Source organism: Rhinolophus sinicus, linkage group LG02, assembly GCF_036562045.2.
Source record: "Rhinolophus sinicus isolate RSC01 linkage group LG02, ASM3656204v1, whole genome shotgun sequence".
Taxonomy (NCBI): domain Eukaryota; kingdom Metazoa; phylum Chordata; class Mammalia; order Chiroptera; family Rhinolophidae; genus Rhinolophus; species Rhinolophus sinicus.
In genome coordinates, this window is record NC_133752.1 from 48139175 (window position 1) to 48155651 (window position 16477).

The 16477-nt window shown below is 38.7% G+C and overlaps 1 protein-coding gene across 8 annotated transcripts in view; it reads left to right on the forward strand.

Annotated features, from left to right (window-relative positions):
• WDFY3 (WD repeat and FYVE domain containing 3) overlaps nucleotides 1-16477 on the forward strand; it is a 247316-nt gene that overhangs the window by 217318 nt on the left and 13521 nt on the right. For all 8 annotated transcript variants that reach the window (XM_074323991.1, XM_019731293.2, XM_019731299.2 and 5 more), the window contains 9 exons: nucleotides 781-898; nucleotides 1442-1548; nucleotides 3088-3241; nucleotides 7692-7783; nucleotides 8005-8217; nucleotides 10531-10678; nucleotides 11773-11927; nucleotides 12801-12959; nucleotides 15106-15285. In XM_074323991.1, coding sequence (XP_074180092.1) covers nucleotides 781-898; nucleotides 1442-1548; nucleotides 3088-3241; nucleotides 7692-7783; nucleotides 8005-8217; nucleotides 10531-10678; nucleotides 11773-11927; nucleotides 12801-12959; nucleotides 15106-15285 — 1326 coding nt within the window. The remainder of the gene's footprint in view (nucleotides 1-780; nucleotides 899-1441; nucleotides 1549-3087; nucleotides 3242-7691; nucleotides 7784-8004; nucleotides 8218-10530; nucleotides 10679-11772; nucleotides 11928-12800; nucleotides 12960-15105; nucleotides 15286-16477) is intronic.

The window sequence follows — 16477 nt, forward strand, 5'->3', positions numbered from 1 at the left end:
CATTCATAAATGTGAATCAGTTTCTCCTGCCCAAATTCAAGTTTGGCAAAATTGGTGGGTCATGATGCCCTATAAAAAGGACGCAAATTAAATATCCCATGGCTACATATTTCAAATTTCTACATTTAAAACCCTCAGGAGGTAACTTTTGGTTTCCTTTTAAATACATGACTTAGGTCAGCTAGAGATGAGCTTTTAAAATAATCTCTGGTAGACTGAAAGATTCCATGTCAGTTGGAAGTCACTTGATGGGGTTTGATGTTGCCTTTTAGAGATGAAGGAATTACTAAGTGCTTCTACTTTATTTCACTTCTCAACCATCTCTAAGAAGGAAATGCTCAGAAGTGAAGTTGGAGTAAAACAGGGGAGGAGGGGAAGAACAGAAAGGAGATTTGCTCCTCCAGTTACGTGGGTGAGGGAAGATAAAGATGAATTGGAGCTTTTGTGTCCACAGTCTCCTGCTGTGTCCTTGCCAAAACTGGGAAGGATTTTCCCTCTCACTTCTCATCTCCACACATGCCTTCCTCTGTGAACACTTAGTTTCCAAAGCAGTTGTCTTCAAACTGAATCAGTTAACAAACTGCCATGTGCCTATCTGTAAAATGTGAATAACCAGTAGGGACATAGCATTGTTTCAGAGTCCAGTTCTGCCACTGTGAGCCCACAGATACTAACACAGTTACAAATGAATCACCATTGTCTGCTGTAGCCACCATATCTAGGTTGGTGAGAAGAGACAGTGTATAGTAATGTGGAATTGGGTTTTGTTATGTATTGTAGGAGGTAGATCTTACTAATCCCAAGACATTTAGAAACCTGGCTAAGCCGATGGGAGCACAGACAGATGAACGATTAGCCCAATATAAGAAGCGGTATAAAGACTGGGAAGATCCTAATGGTAAGTAACTTTTCTTGTCATTAGATTTTGTACCTAGTTTCAAACATAGGCCATTATTTAGTGGACTGACATCCTTGCATCTGTCCCCAAATTGCTTATATATCATTACATCTATGTATGTTACATATGCACACATCTATACAACTATCAGAATAGAAAACCAGGCTTTGCCTGCCAACTGACAGCCATGTTTAGAAGGGATTTTTTCAGGTGGCCTGTCAAGTACTGGCAGAAAACTGAGTATGTCTGCTTTGTGTAGGGCAGAAATTTCCCATCATAATGTGCCTTTATTTTGAATCATGTTTAGGCCAGGAACTACATTTTCACTTACTGACTCTCTTTTAATTTTATTGAGGTACTTTTTGGAACTCTTTTGCATTTAAAAAAAAAATTTGACTACCTTCTGAAATACTATCCAGTTTACTTATTATTATGTTTAGTGTTTATTACATGTCCCCCACAAACAAGCAAAACAAACTAAGGGAAACAAGAAAACCTACGCCTAACAATATTCCCTATCTGGACTCTAATTTTCTTGAACAGGAGAAACTCCAGCCTACCATTATGGGACCCACTATTCATCTGCAATGATCGTTGCTTCATACCTAGTAAGAATGGAGCCTTTCACCCAGATATTCTTAAGGCTGCAGGTAAAACTATAAATTTAAAATTTTCCCATTTTTGTACATGCTTTCTTTCTATTTAAAATTGTTGCTTTTTTAAAAAAATGTTACTTTGACTTGCAAGAAGACCTGGGAAGTTTCAGTCACAAAAGTTGTCAAATATGATTAAAGTGAAATTTCGCTGGACTGAAGTTGATGAATAAACTAAAATTCATTTGTAAAAACAATTACCAGGGTCCTTCAGTCAAATAAACAAGTACATGCTTTCCAGCCATGTATATGGAATTCAGCCTTAACTGGTTGTATTCAACAAACATTAGAAAGAGAATAACAGAACCTAACTCATTTGCTGTCTTCTTTATTATAATTACTTTTCTCCACATTAGCTTTCATTTGTTCAGACACTGTTCTAGGTGCTTGGAGGACATCGGTGAATAAAGACAAAAGCCCTGCCTTGTGGAGCTTATATATTGTGGTTGAGGGAGACAGACAAGCAAAATAAATATATTGTCAAGTGTTTTATAATGTGATAAATGCTGTCAGAAAAATATGGATCAGGGAAGGGGATGGGAAGTACAGGAATGGGAGATGGGGGAGGTACAGTGTAGTTGTAAAGAGTAGTCAGAGTAGGTCTCCTTGAAAAGGTGACATCTGAACAAGAACTTGAAGGAGGTGAGGGAGTTACGCATGTCAGTATCTGAAGAAAGTGTGTTCCAGGAAGAGAGAACAGCCCTGCGAGGGTCCTAAGTTATGTGTGTGTGCCTGAGATATTTGAGGAACAGCAAGAAAGCCAGTGTGTCTGGAGCAGAGTAAGTGTGGGGGGAAGTCGTAGAGGATGAGGTCAGAGAGGTTACTGGCCAACAGCAGGCCTTGAGAGCCATTGTAGGGACGTGGACATTTTCCTGTAGCGAACTTCATCATAAAAACAATACTCTGTGTTCACTTAAAACAGCATAGGGAGTTTGAGGAAGGAGTGGTGGTATATCTGTGAAGCTGTATGAGCAAAGAAATCCCATTTCTGTTTGAATTTGTTTTGTCAATCTATGTCTTTCTGATCACCTTCCTAGTTCTCCACTTAATTCTCATTGGTATGAGAATTTGAATGTCATGTTCATTTCCAAAACTAGTCAGACACATGGAACCTGACTGTCTCCAGCTGCAGATGACTCCATTAGAATCTTTTTCAGAGTATCATCAAACCGTGGAAGAACTCGTATTCCTTATAGTCTTGCCTCTCTCTAGAAACTAACATTTTTTAAATGAATTGTTAAAGTCTTTATATTTGGATTTCACTTTGATTACAAAACAAATACATTGAGCACCCTTTGTACCGAGTACCCCAAAGAAAATCAGAAAAATATGGATCAGGGAAGGGGATGGGAAGTACAGGAATGAGATTAATTTTCTTTTTGTGATCATTTAAAATGTGTATCTGACATAAGGTGATGGGAAATGGAAATGTCACTAAACGTATTTATTTGGGGTTTTCAAGCCCTTGCGCTTAACAGAAGCTGTGAGGTAGGAATGGTTCTCTAACAGAGAGGTGCCTTCTCTTTCTGCCCACAGGGAGGCCACTTTGACCTGGCTGACCGGATGTTTCACAGCGTTCGCGAGGCCTGGTATTCCGCATCGAAGCACAACATGGCAGACGTAAAAGAACTGATCCCAGAATTTTTTTACTTACCAGAATTTCTGTTTAATTCCAACAACTTTGATCTAGGTACGTAGAGCTATCGTACTGTCTTAGAAATGCTGACCAGGAAGAGACTGATAGAAATAAGTCACTTTTCTGAACATTGTCCGCAGTACCCATTGACAAGATGTCATTGTAGATTCAGCTGCTGCTATTATTATAATTGGGGTGTGCAATTACATCTAAAAAGAAAAAGAGCTGTTTTAAACCTAGTGTCTGGGAAACATTTAAAAATTAAAACACATTACATCGAATGATCAGAATACTGTTATTTCAGTGAAAACAAAGCTAAGGTAAAAATTTATTTGAAAATTATTATAAGTGCAAAACACATCAATAACCAAGAGTGATATATCCAAATTTTTCATGTATTGTTTTAATCTGTATTGCTTGAGGCATTCTCAGTTTATATGCTAATATGTTTTAAAACTAGAATTTCAAAATAATTTTAAGTAAATTTCTTTTCCTTATCATGTTAGGGAACTATTTTCTAGAAAAACCGGATCAAATCAATATTTATAAAAAGGAGAAAACTTTTCATCTGTACTCTGTTCCCTGTATGTTGTATAGCAGTTACAGAAAGTTGATTTGACTTTGGTTACAGTTTCTTGGAACACAGTTTGCTGATCTATATTTCTGGAATTTCTTTTAAAACATATCAAAATGCCATTGTTTCCACTGTAGGATATTCCTGCCAGATGTTGTTCTGTTTCATCGGTTTTCATACCCCATACTTTATACTGTATTTAAGAGTTCAACATGCAAATCATTACCATACTGCCTCAAAACATTTCATTAACAGAGAATTCAGGGAACTACTCATATCTTATACATTTGAGTTGTTTTTCTTTTTAAATTTTTTTTTAAATAATTTTTACTTAATTATGCATCAGCAGTCCTAACCTTGTGAAATTATAGCTCCAGGTCCAGTGGGAAAGACAAGACTCTCAATAGCCAACAGTCCTAAATTGGAGTCTCATTACCTGTGATTGGGCCTGGAGCTCCCCCCTGAGCAGCTAAAGACGCCAAGTTCTAGGTCTTAGAGTTGGAGGGAGAGATGGTTCCTGAAAGGAATAGAATACTTGGTGAACAAGGAAAAACAACAAATGTATATACAGTATTTGACTATGGATGCACATTAGTGTTATTTTCATTTATAATTCACCTTTGGAGGATGTACTCTATGTCCTAGGGACATCACTTTCAGAGACACAAATGGAGAGGCACAGAAAGAAAGAGATACTCTCAATCTTCCAGAAACACTGGATCTGTTATAATAATCTATGTTGCAGAAATGTTCTAGCCAGACTACTTATAAACCCAACCAAATGTTTCACTCTTAAATGAGTAAACAAAAGTAGGGTCATGGTCTTTGTCATGCTCACCTTCATAACAAATCACCTTTCCTCCATGAAATCACACAATTTAAAAAACACTATTTGGAATATAAGAGCTTCAGCCATAAAGCCCTTAGAAGAAAACATAGGGTTAAATCTTCATGATTTTTGTATTTGGCAATGGGTTCTCAGATAGCATAGCAAAAGCACAACCAACAACAACACAAAAAGATAAATTAGAATTAATCAAGATTTAAAACTTATGCATACAACGGCATTATGCAGAAAGTGAAAAGAAAACCTTCAGAATATTTGCAAATGGGAGAAAATATTTGCAAACAATATGTCTTAAAAGTGTCTAGTGTCCAGAATATAAAGAACTCTTACCACTCAATGATAGAAAGATAAACAACTCAATTTAAAAATGGTCAAATGTCCTGAACAGACATGTCTCCAAAGGAATTATACAAACGACCAATAAGTATATGAAAGATGCTCAACATCAGTAGTCATTAGGGAAATGAAAATCAAAACCACAGTGAGGTGCCCTTTATATCTAAGTATGGCTTACAATGGGGAAAAAAACCCACACAAACAAAATAACAAGGATGGCAAGGATATGGAGAAATTAGAACCCTTGTACAGTGCTGATGGGTATGTGAAATAGTTCAGCTGCTGTGGGAAGCAGTTTAGTGCTTCCTCAAACTGTTAAACATGGAATTACCATATGACCCAGCAATTCCACTCCTAGGTATATGCCGAAAACTGAAAACAGAATCGAGTATGTACCCACATGTTCATAACAGCACGGTTTACAATAACGAAATGGTAGAAACAGCCCACATATCTGTCAATGGTAAACAAATTGTAGAATATACGTATAATGGAATATTCATCCTTAAAGTATGACGTCCTAATAAATGCTGCAACATGGATGTGCCTCAAATAGATCATGCTAAGCGAAGAAGCCAGACTCAGAAGGTCATGTAAGATTCCATTTATATGGAATTTCCAGAATAGGCAGCTGCTAGGGACAGTGAGGTAAGAGGGATGGGTAGCAACTGCTTAACGGACACTAGATTTCTTTTAGGGGTGATAACATGTTATGGGACTACAGAGAAGTAATGGTTGCACAACATTGTGAATATACGAAATGCCACCAAATTGTTCACTTTAAAATAGTTAATTTTATGTTATGTGACTTTTACCTCAATAAAAAGAAAACAATAGAACACTGTCTGCCTCTCCACCCAAAGAGGACAGTAAATAGTTTAAAAGAAAAAGTGTGTGGTTTTTTTCCCTACTTCTAGAATGAGTAACTACTAACATCCACCCCTGTTCTTCTTTTCCTCACACCCTTGGGCACATAAGGGGAGCTGCAGAGTGGCAGAATTAGATAGACCAAAGAGTTTCTATATCCTGTGTTTCCTTTAAATAACATTTTCAATTTGCAGATAGTGCTGATCAAATACAATTATATCACATAATTATTTAGGGATTATGAGCAAAATTTTGAAAAGTAGATTATATCTCAAATAGCCTGGGAATTATTACTTGTTTCTTAGCATCAAAAAGTTAGAGGGCGTTTCAAGGGAACTGGAATGAGGGAATGAAAAGAGTGGGAATGGGTGGTAGTAACTTGATTGTTTTATTTTTTTCTTAAGTCGTATGGTAATTTTTCCAACCAAGTCAAGACATACCTTTATACAATAAAATGATTTTTGTATCTCTCACTTTACGTCATATTATAAATAAGCCATCAAATAACAATGATGAAAACAAGATTGTTTCTAAAAGAAATATTTTTATTGGCCCTTACTTGGAACTGCCTTTGTGTTTTAAAATTTGAACAATTGCACTGCTCTATGAGAATTTCTAATACAACTATTTATCTAACCAACTACTGTTAAGCTGGTGAGCCAACATTATTGTTTATAGAGCGATTTTTCACAATGATCATCTGATTTGTACCTAGGAAAACACTGTAAGCTAAAGTTAACTTTTTGGTGTTGTTTCAAAAAGAAGAAAAAGAACCTATTTCCTTAGATGCCAGTGCCATTTAATGTGTTTTGTTGTGGATAGATTTCATAGCAAATGGTTTCTTTAAACCATTTCTTTAGAGATTAGCTGGCTATGACTTAAAATAACAGAATACATTATTTTAACAATACATTAAAGTAACAAAAACACATGAAATAAATATCACTTGACATGCATTATCACAACTTGATGTTTTTGTTCCTGCCAGGTAGCCCCACAGTCTTTCTAAATGTTTTTTCTGGTAAATGATACACTAACAGCAAAGCATTATGTTTCAGATTTTTTTTTTTTTTTAATGAAAATCCTTACAGCAAAATATATGTCAGTTCTACAGAGCTTCCTGAAGACTTTAAGAATCAGAAATATGAGAAACCACATGTATTCCAAATATGTCTAGGAGACGGTGGTACTTTCATTTCCTCTTAAGTGAAGAGAGCATTCAAACTGAAAATGACTGAGGAGTTAGGTATTCTTTCAATAGCTTCCTCTATGTGAATAGCAAAATTTTGTCAAAACATTAAAACAAGAATTTCAATACTGGTTAACTCACAAAGTTATTTCAATACTGGTTAACTGGCTAATAACTCACGAAGCTTTAAGCATTCTGCAAAAGCCTGAAAAAATAAAAGTTTAAAGAAATTGTTAATGGTCTTCCAAATGAGCCGTCCTAAGGGATTGAATTTGAGGGGTTTTTCCAAACTCAAAACAGTAGCCCCATAAAATGTTTTGTTAAGGAGTCCTGTAGTCAATTAAATTTCAGAAATGTTGCGTCTAATAGCCCTCCTAGAGAAGAGCAGTGCTTCAGAGGAGTTTTGCAAGAAAGAAACATGTTTAACTTTGCATAACTCAATATTTCCTGAAGTCATGTGACCATGAGGGCCCCACAGTTTTGTTCACACTTAATAAATCTCTCTGAGGAAGTGCACTAAGGAGCAGTTTTAGGGAAATACCAGAGTAGGTGATCTCTGAGGGTCCTTTCTGGTGGTAAAATTCCATAGTTCTGGTAAGGAATCTCAACTCACTATTTCTTTGTTACTTTAATATGAAGTGACTATTGATCACATTCTCTCGTTTTCTTCTTAATGTCCCCAATGACGCAGGCTGTAAACAAAATGGCACCAAGCTTGGAGATGTGATCCTTCCACCCTGGGCAAAAGGGGACCCTCGCGAATTCATCCGAGTCCACCGAGAGGTAATGAATGGGCTTACACTTCACAGCTGAACTTGGATTTCATTGGGTCATTGACCACAATAGAAGGAGAAGTCCTGGAGCAGTGTGATCACCCATTTGATCATACTGTGTTTATGATCTTTAGTTATTTTTAGTTCCCATTGACCACTCACCAGTTCTTTGACTTTCTGAGTAAGTAGTAAATGTCAGCCAGAGACTGAACCTGTGTTTTAAAATTACAGGCTTTGGAATGTGATTATGTGAGTGCCCATCTGCATGAGTGGATTGACTTAATCTTTGGCTATAAACAGCAAGGCCCTGCTGCAGTAGAAGCTGTAAATGTCTTCCATCATCTGTTTTATGAGGGTCAGGTGGATATCTACAACATAAATGACCCACTAAAGGAGACAGCCACCATTGGGTTCATTAACAACTTTGGTCAGATCCCTAAACAGGTATGGATGTTCTTGTCATCGATGTTTTCTGTTTCATTTTTTAAGCTCTGTAATATTTCTTTCAATGATCGATGACCATACAATAATTAAGTTTAGACTAAGTGTTCGATAAAGAACCATAAGTACCACCCATCAAGTCCCTAAATTATTGCTTTCTCTTCCCTTTTACATCCAGATAAGTAGAAATTTTGTTGTTCAAGGAGGATTTTCCCTCCTAGACTAGTGCAAGGGCGCGCTTTCCTGCACCTGCACAGGACCTGGAAGGAGGATGGGAAGAGCAGTCAGGGAAGCAGACGGCCTGGGGGCCACAGTGCACACAGGCGGGGTTTCGTCCCGAGGCCAGTAGGAAGCCAGTGCTGACTTCACTAAGGGAAATGGGTGTGCGCACGCACACTCACACACACACACACACTCACACTCACTCTGTAGGAGAGCCAAATTAGGAGCAGAAGACCACCTGGGAAGCCGTTGTCCTAAGTAGTTCAGGGAGCACATAGTGGTGGTTTGGAGTAGAGAGGTATGATAAGAGCTGTGATGGGAGACTATCTACCTTGGGAATGCCTAGGAACCAGCTGGTGGAACCAGCCCTGCACCAACTGCTCTAATCACCTTCAGTAATGAGCAAACCTCCATTAAGAGACTCCATCCCTTTTATCCCCAGTGGCCAGGGCATGCCGGGAAGGCAGGATGCACCAAGGGTAACCAATACTGTGGAGAAGGCTTTGCTGAGCCATTCACAACACCCGTTTTTCCCAAGTGCCTGGCCTCTACACTTTGGCCTGGCTGTCCTCTGCTCCTGCTTCAGATATCTCTCCTGGACTCCATTTTTGTAGGTTAACCAACTTTGAGGTTTCCAGGGTTGACAGCTGGGAACACACAGAACAATCGCAAATCTTTGTACATGAAAAACTGTGATAGACAGCGGGACAGCTTGTAACTGCACTGACCACAGCGCTGTCTGATCCCCTAATGAAGGAATCATGTGTAGTTTTAAACTGAAATGCTTGTTAATAATCACTAATCACAGTTGAAGAACCTAGTTAAACCTTTCCTTTTTTCTGAGGGTTAAAAGTGCAGAAGTCATGTTTCATACCCTCTGGGAAAAATATTCTGAACAAAAAAATCAAGACACATGTGCTGTTACAGACTTTTTGTTATCCTTTTGAGTATAGGGGGCAAGCCATATGGGAGATAGAGTCTGGATAATAATGTATTTCTAGGACATTCCAGTGACTAATAGAGAATACTGCCAAGTACAGCAATCCTCGGAAGATCTAAGTTTCATGGTCAACATATCAGTACCTTTTTATATACCCTCAGCTGGCACTGTGCTCTGTTCGTAGGTCCTCATATAAAAGTTCTTCAGTAAATATTTGTTCATGAGCATGCTTTACAGTGTGTGGGTCTTTTAATACAACTTCAGAATCATGTGTCCTTATTAACTTTTATAGAAAACAACAGAACTCGGATACTATGCACTGTATAAAATAAAATAGGACCAATATGTATAAATATTGGGGGGCCTAAAATATATATCTTCCTCTGTACAGAGCATTTTTTCTGTTTTTTTCTCCTAGAAATCCAGAATGTCAAATTCACAGAGTGTGATGGTATTATATTTATCTTAAATCTCGTTTCACTTAAGGTGTTTCAAATATCTTCCTCAAACATCAGTTTTTTGACAAATAACTCAATGCCTCTTTTGAAGATGAATAGTATTTGAAAAATTGTAATCTTAAGTATACAGTAATACTTTTTAATCATGTAGAAATACTGAACAGAGATGCCAAAGATTTCCTTTTTTCCTTTACAACATCGCAAAGTGAAAAAAAAGGCACGCAGCCATGTTCACACTTTCAGCAAATTGGTAACACCTGAAAGAGACCAAAATGCTGTTGCCCAGAGAAAGATCGTGTGGAAGCCAGAAATCGCCCAGTTACACAGAATGTCTGGCTGCCCTCAGGGGCACGGAAGGGGCACTATAAAGACTTGATTGATTTTTAAACATTATTGGAAAATAATTGTCAATCGACTGTGCTTTGTGTAGATTGACTTGAAAAAGTTACCATGAAATCAGTGTAGTATGACGACAGCTCGTTGTGTGTCATAGCTCTGTTCCGTACTTACCGAGGTCTGAGGTGTCTGGTAATCTTCTGTGCCTCTCAATTTCTTTCCTCAAATGTAAAATGCACTAATACAGTACCTAGTGGTTGTCATGAAGCTTAAGTGAAATAAAAACGTAATACCTGTCGTATAAAAGGGCTTGACAAGTGTTAGCTTTGGTATAAAATGTGCCATCTTCTCTCCTACCAGTTATTTAAAAAACCTCATCCACCAAAGCGAGTGCGGAGTCGACTCAACGGAGATAGTGCAGGGGTCTCTGTCCCCCCAGGTTCTACAAGTGACAAGATCTTCTTCCATCACCTGGATAACTTGAGGCCTTCTCTAACACCTGTGAAAGGTAAGATGATGGGCAGTAAACTTTTGATGCATGATTCTGTGGGATTATGTAATAATCCTAGTTGAGCAATAACAAATTTGCTTTTCGACAATAGTGTAATTTGTAATAAGTGCTATAATTTTCATTATTAGATTTTCACCAACTATTCATTAGATTTTTCTCCTCTTCCTTTTCTGTTTTCTTTTTTTGGCCTGTTGGATTTTGCATCGAAAAGAACCAAACCCGTTTCTTTCCCCCGCCAGCACTCAGTGAAAACTCTAAAATACCAAATTGTGTAGCTTAACTCTACATATGTAGAAAAACTTCTGTCATCTTCATTTATACATGTCCTGCCAACAGTAAGAAAACTGCGTTTTTAATATGTCAACTGAAAGCATCCATCTTTTAATTAATATTATTATGCGTTATCTAAAAGTACTTTTTCAATAAATAAATAAAAGTACTTTTTCAAGTGGATTTTTTTTCTTTTTTTTTCTTTTCCCTTAGAATGAAAAAAAAATGTTTTGCAATGTCTTGAAGTTGTCACTTAAACAAATACAAATATTGGAATGTGAAAGTCTGGCTAATTGGATTGGCCGCAGCTCTGGGCCATTTTGCCTCATTACTCCGCCCTGTGCCAGCTCCGGTTACTTCCCACTGAAGGTTCTGGAGCACTGGTGTGGCCGGCGGTGTTCTAGGGCAGAGCAGGGGGTCCAAGTGTCTCGGAATGTCATGGCCTTCCTATGGGAAGGCTTAGAGCTGGCTACCACGTGGGAGGTGCTGAAGGCCTAGATTGGATGAAGGTCTGCGTGTGGTACCTCAGGGAGCATCCCAAGTCCCTTGCAGCTCCTGAGACCAAGAAGGCAGGCCCACCCAGAGTGCCTGGGGACAGGAAGCTGGAGAGGAGCCCTGCAGGACACCAGTCAGGGTTCAGCCAGCAGGGCTGTGGGACACTGAAAAGCCAAGCTCTGCCTCTAAGGTCATTTCATCTCAATGTGGGTGTCAGTGTTCTTGACTCGTACGAATATTTGAGATGACTTTACCACCCCCTATGGAATAATGAAGTTCGGGTTTTCCCCTGTCCCTACCCTAATGTGTTGATTTGTTTTTTATAGAACTCAAAGAGCCTGTGGGACAAATAGTGTGTACAGACAAAGGTATTCTTGCAGTAGAACAGAATAAGGTGCTTATCCCACCAACCTGGAACAAAACTTTCGCTTGGGGCTACGCCGACCTTAGCTGCCGGCTGGGAACCTATGAGTCAGACAAGGTTTGTGTCATTTCTTGCTCGCTCATTTCATCTCACTCTTTCATGGTCTGGATATCCTGTTTAATGGGGATGGGAGAGCAAGGCCAAGGGCTTGTCAGCTGTTCCTCCAAATCCCAGAGGAAGGGAGAACTTCATTGCATCAGATCAAAATAAAGGTGCTAGTGAACAAGCCATGTTTTCTGCAAAAGAAGGCTCTTTGGGAAAGTTGTGTACTAGGGGCCAGTTTCCTTCCTATTCAAAGAATTCCTCCAAGAGGTACTAGCCAGCCAGGTAGTCAGCATTTCTGCCAACCAGAGAGCCTCCTTTTGGTGAGTCACCGTCTGGCTCATTTACCATTTCAGTTCTCTTCAGTGGCTGACAGAAAACCCCCATAAATATCTCTTAGGAGAGACGGTGTATAGTGATCCTTTAGTGCCCTGTGTTGACCCTTCCTGAATGTAAGAGGGGTATAGTCTGTGTTGCACTGTAATGCAGTTCTGTTTAGTTAACTAACATTCTCAGTAAACAGCACTCATGCGTTCTTTTTACATTTTAACTGGCTACAGTGAACACATCCTTTTACCAGATTGTCTCCCTGCATCTCACACAGCATCACACAGGGTTCAGAAAAATCTGAACGTTCTTTTCCTGCACTGGAGAAACTGGAGGTCCCATCATGGGTTTTCGCAGCACCTATAGTTAGGAGGTTGTAGCGGGGAGGTCAGAGTAGAGCCTCAATGGAAAAGTTGCTAAATCGAAACCAGCCCAGAATGCACACAGGTACTTGCCTATGAGGTGCCTGCGTAGACGTCCTTTTCCTTCACTTAGGATGCTCATTGTGTTTCGGACATCTGTAGTTGATGGCACTTGTGTCTCATCTGTTTTATTTTACAGGCAGTGACTGTTTATGAATGTCTGTCTGAGTGGGGCCAGATTCTCTGTGCAATCTGCCCCAACCCCAAGCTGGTCATCACGGGCGGAACGAGCACAGTTGTGTGTGTGTGGGAGATGGGCACCTCGAAAGAAAAGGCTAAGACCCTCACTCTCAAGCAGGTAACACATTAGGCGGAAGGTGGACATATTCCATCTCAGCTGCCTACACTCTAGAGCAGGAGTGTCCAAACTTTTTTCAACGTTTTTTACCAAGGGCCATATGTGGTAAAATACACAAACAGCCGGGCCACTCACTCAAGGTGAAGTACGTATTGCCTCACCTGGTTTATTTAAGTAAACTAAATATATTTTTGGAATTTGCTGCCGGCCAATTAACAATGGATTGCGGACCGCAGTTGTCCCGCGCGCCACAGTTTTGCCACCCCTGCTCTAGAGAAACTAAAAAATTTCCTTAATTCCAAGGGGTTTCAGACACAATGGACAAACCAAAAACATGTTCTATTGCTAGAAATGGGTCTAAAAAATAAAGGAAATGAAATCAGGAGATAGTTTCTAAAAATGATACAAGCTGGTCCTTTTTTAAAATGTGAAGCAATCTGTCTTTAATATATTTTTAAATATATTTAAGTAATATAAATGTTTCTCAGAAGTTATATGTATACTGAATTTTTGCAAACTAAATTATATTTGCTATTGATTCATATTAATTTCCTTTCTGGGCAATTTTCATTTACCTGGACCATTAAATCTTTGATTCTTTTGTTTTTCCTCATTTATCCTTAAGGGCATGACAACTCATGAATGTATTCGGTAGAACCATTGATGATTTTATTAACAAGCATTTTGATCACTTCTTCTGTACTAACTCTATTGTGCATTTTTACTTAAAGCAAGACTCCTTTTATAATTAAGCCATCGTCTTTTAATATTTGATTTGTGAGTGAATTTATCATATGGTTTTTTTAATGGAGTATATATCTAGTGTTTTTTATGATACAAATTTGAAAACTAGTGAGACAATATCTCTCATTTATTGAGCACATACTATGTTCAGGGCTCTGTGCTGTGTGTTTTAAAAATGTAAAATTCTAGTCCTCACAATTCTACAAGGTAGTTATTAGCCCTATTTATACCTGAAAAAAAAACATGGCTTAGAGCTGTTAAGACAAATGCCGAAGTCACACTTGGTGATAAAGCCAGGATGTAATTTCAGCTCTGTGTGACTCCAAAGCTATTTTAAAGCCAGGCTCAAACAAATAGTGGTGTCTTAAATATCTATGGAAAGAATTAAACTCCTTGTACTTACACCAACAACCATCTATATGCGCCAGAAACTTCTCAAGGTAAGCCACGTAAAGAGATACAGTCTCTACAGAGAGGTACAGTCTCGACATCAGCAGATGCAAGTTTGCTGATCCAAACTCCTGCTTACAATATTTTCGATGTAGAAAATGGGCTTTGAAACTCGTGTGCCAGCAATCTCTCAATAGAAAACACTTCTTATTTAAAACAGCCCAGCCCCCTGGAGTTTGCCAAGCATATAAAGAAGATGTCTGTAGGACCAAAATTTTAAGCCACCTCATTTAAATAGGAAATTACTATTAGGATTTCCTAACGGTAATCTGAATCTTTTCTTTCAGAATACTTACTTTCCCATATTGCCATTTCCTTGGGTCCTATTTCTCTTCCTATGCCAGAAAGTGAAAAGTTCTTACTCTAGTGTAAAGAAGTCCCTCTCGGGCACAGAAGATGTCCAGGTATCTCCAGTTCAGTAACAGGAGCTCAACAGACATATCAGGACCACATTTTCCCTTTATCTTTCTAGGACCATGTGCCACAACAGTGCAATTCTCATAGTTTTTACATTTTTGTTAAATCCATCCATTTGTAGTTCCTTAGAATGCACTTAACAGAAGTCGATGGCATAAAAGAATAGATTCAGAGTTTAAACTGTGTATTGTGGGGGCCATAATTGATACATCTCGCATGGAAATGGTAGGAAGAAACCCAAACTGGTTTGCGGGTTTCATTCTCCCTTCCTTCTAAGATACTGGTCCAAGCCCAGGAAAGAGGTAGCATAAAAATGGAGATGAGAGCCTCCAGATTCCTCCAGACTGCTCCTTCCCCTGGCGGGATGAGGCAAGGACAGTAGGCAAGGAGACAATGAAGACTCTCCAGATCCTGCTGCTCAGGGCTCTCACTCCCAGCACACACCGGGCATTTCCCAGCACATCCAGAATCTTCTGGAATCCCTTCAGGAGCACTGTCACTGTGATCAGCCTGTTTTTTCTGTTCTCCTTTGTAGGCCTTACTTGGCCACACTGACACTGTCACCTGTGCCACAGCATCATTAGCCTATCACATAATCGTCAGCGGGTCCCGTGACCGAACCTGCATCATTTGGGATCTGAACAAACTGTCATTTCTAACCCAGCTCCGAGGCCATCGAGCCCCAGTTTCTGCTCTTTGTATCAATGAATTAACAGTAAGTAGTAATTGTCCTCTCGGTTTCTGTTTAGGAAAACAAGTAGTTTTAACCACTGTAAATAAAAAATAACTAACAATATATGGTATGGGAAGGAGATTTAACTTTGGGTGATGAACACATAATGCAATATATAGATGAAGTATTATAGAATTGTACACTTCACACCTATACAATTTTATTAATGTCATTCCAGTGAATTTAACAAAAAAAATACATGACTCTTAAGTGTTTAAGTTGATAAGGACTCATTTTATAAAAGCTACTACATTTTCATTGATTTATGTGTTATTTGCAGAAGCAAATGGATGTTAACCTTTGTAACCCAGAGAGAGATTTTGTCTTAAAATTCATTCACTATTGCATAGCTTAAAGACCAAGATTTGGTTCAAAACAAAACCTTTTAGAATACACTTTTTAAAAAACATGGATATTTTAGGATTCGTTAAGGATGTTAAAAATGTGTTGAAATTTTTATGAAACATATTCAAATTGTTTCTTTGTTATGTAAAGTGAAAAAAGTAACATTTGGGTACCCAAACAAGAGAAAAATTGTTATAGAACTATTTTCAAAACAGATTCCAAAGTGATCAAAAGATTTATCTCTTCACAAAAATTAATATTTTGTATACAGATAAATAAAACTAGTCAGGATAAAGTAAATGCACTGACCTAGGAGTGCCCCAGGCAGACGAGGCCCACTTGAGGTGGGGGCAAAGCGAGGCTAGTCATTGCTAAGGTGTGTTAATAAGCAGGGGAAGCTAAGGGTGGGTTTACAAAGTTTGAGGTCTCTGCATCCAAGGTATAAGTTATCCCTGTGTGAATATTGCCACCCTAGGCAAATCAGTCTTGCAAACCAACCAGAACTTCCCCAGCCCCATCACTTCTTAGCTATACCTACCCTTCCCCACTGTGACCCGTTAGCCCGGGCCGGGGATCATCCTGCATGACACAGAGTAGTTCTGGCCACGTCATACCATCACCCACCTCAGACAGCTTTCCTTTTGAGGGATGCTACATCTCTGATTTCTACTGGAAGATATTAAGTATGATGCTTTTAGACAAATACCTTGGAGTCACTCAAAGAAAAAGGAAAAAGAAACAAATTCAATTCTAGTGAATGGGCTTAAAGGGTCTGATAATAGTAAGAGTAATCAAAGTTAGCAGTGAGTGGAGCATAAAAGAGTCAGAT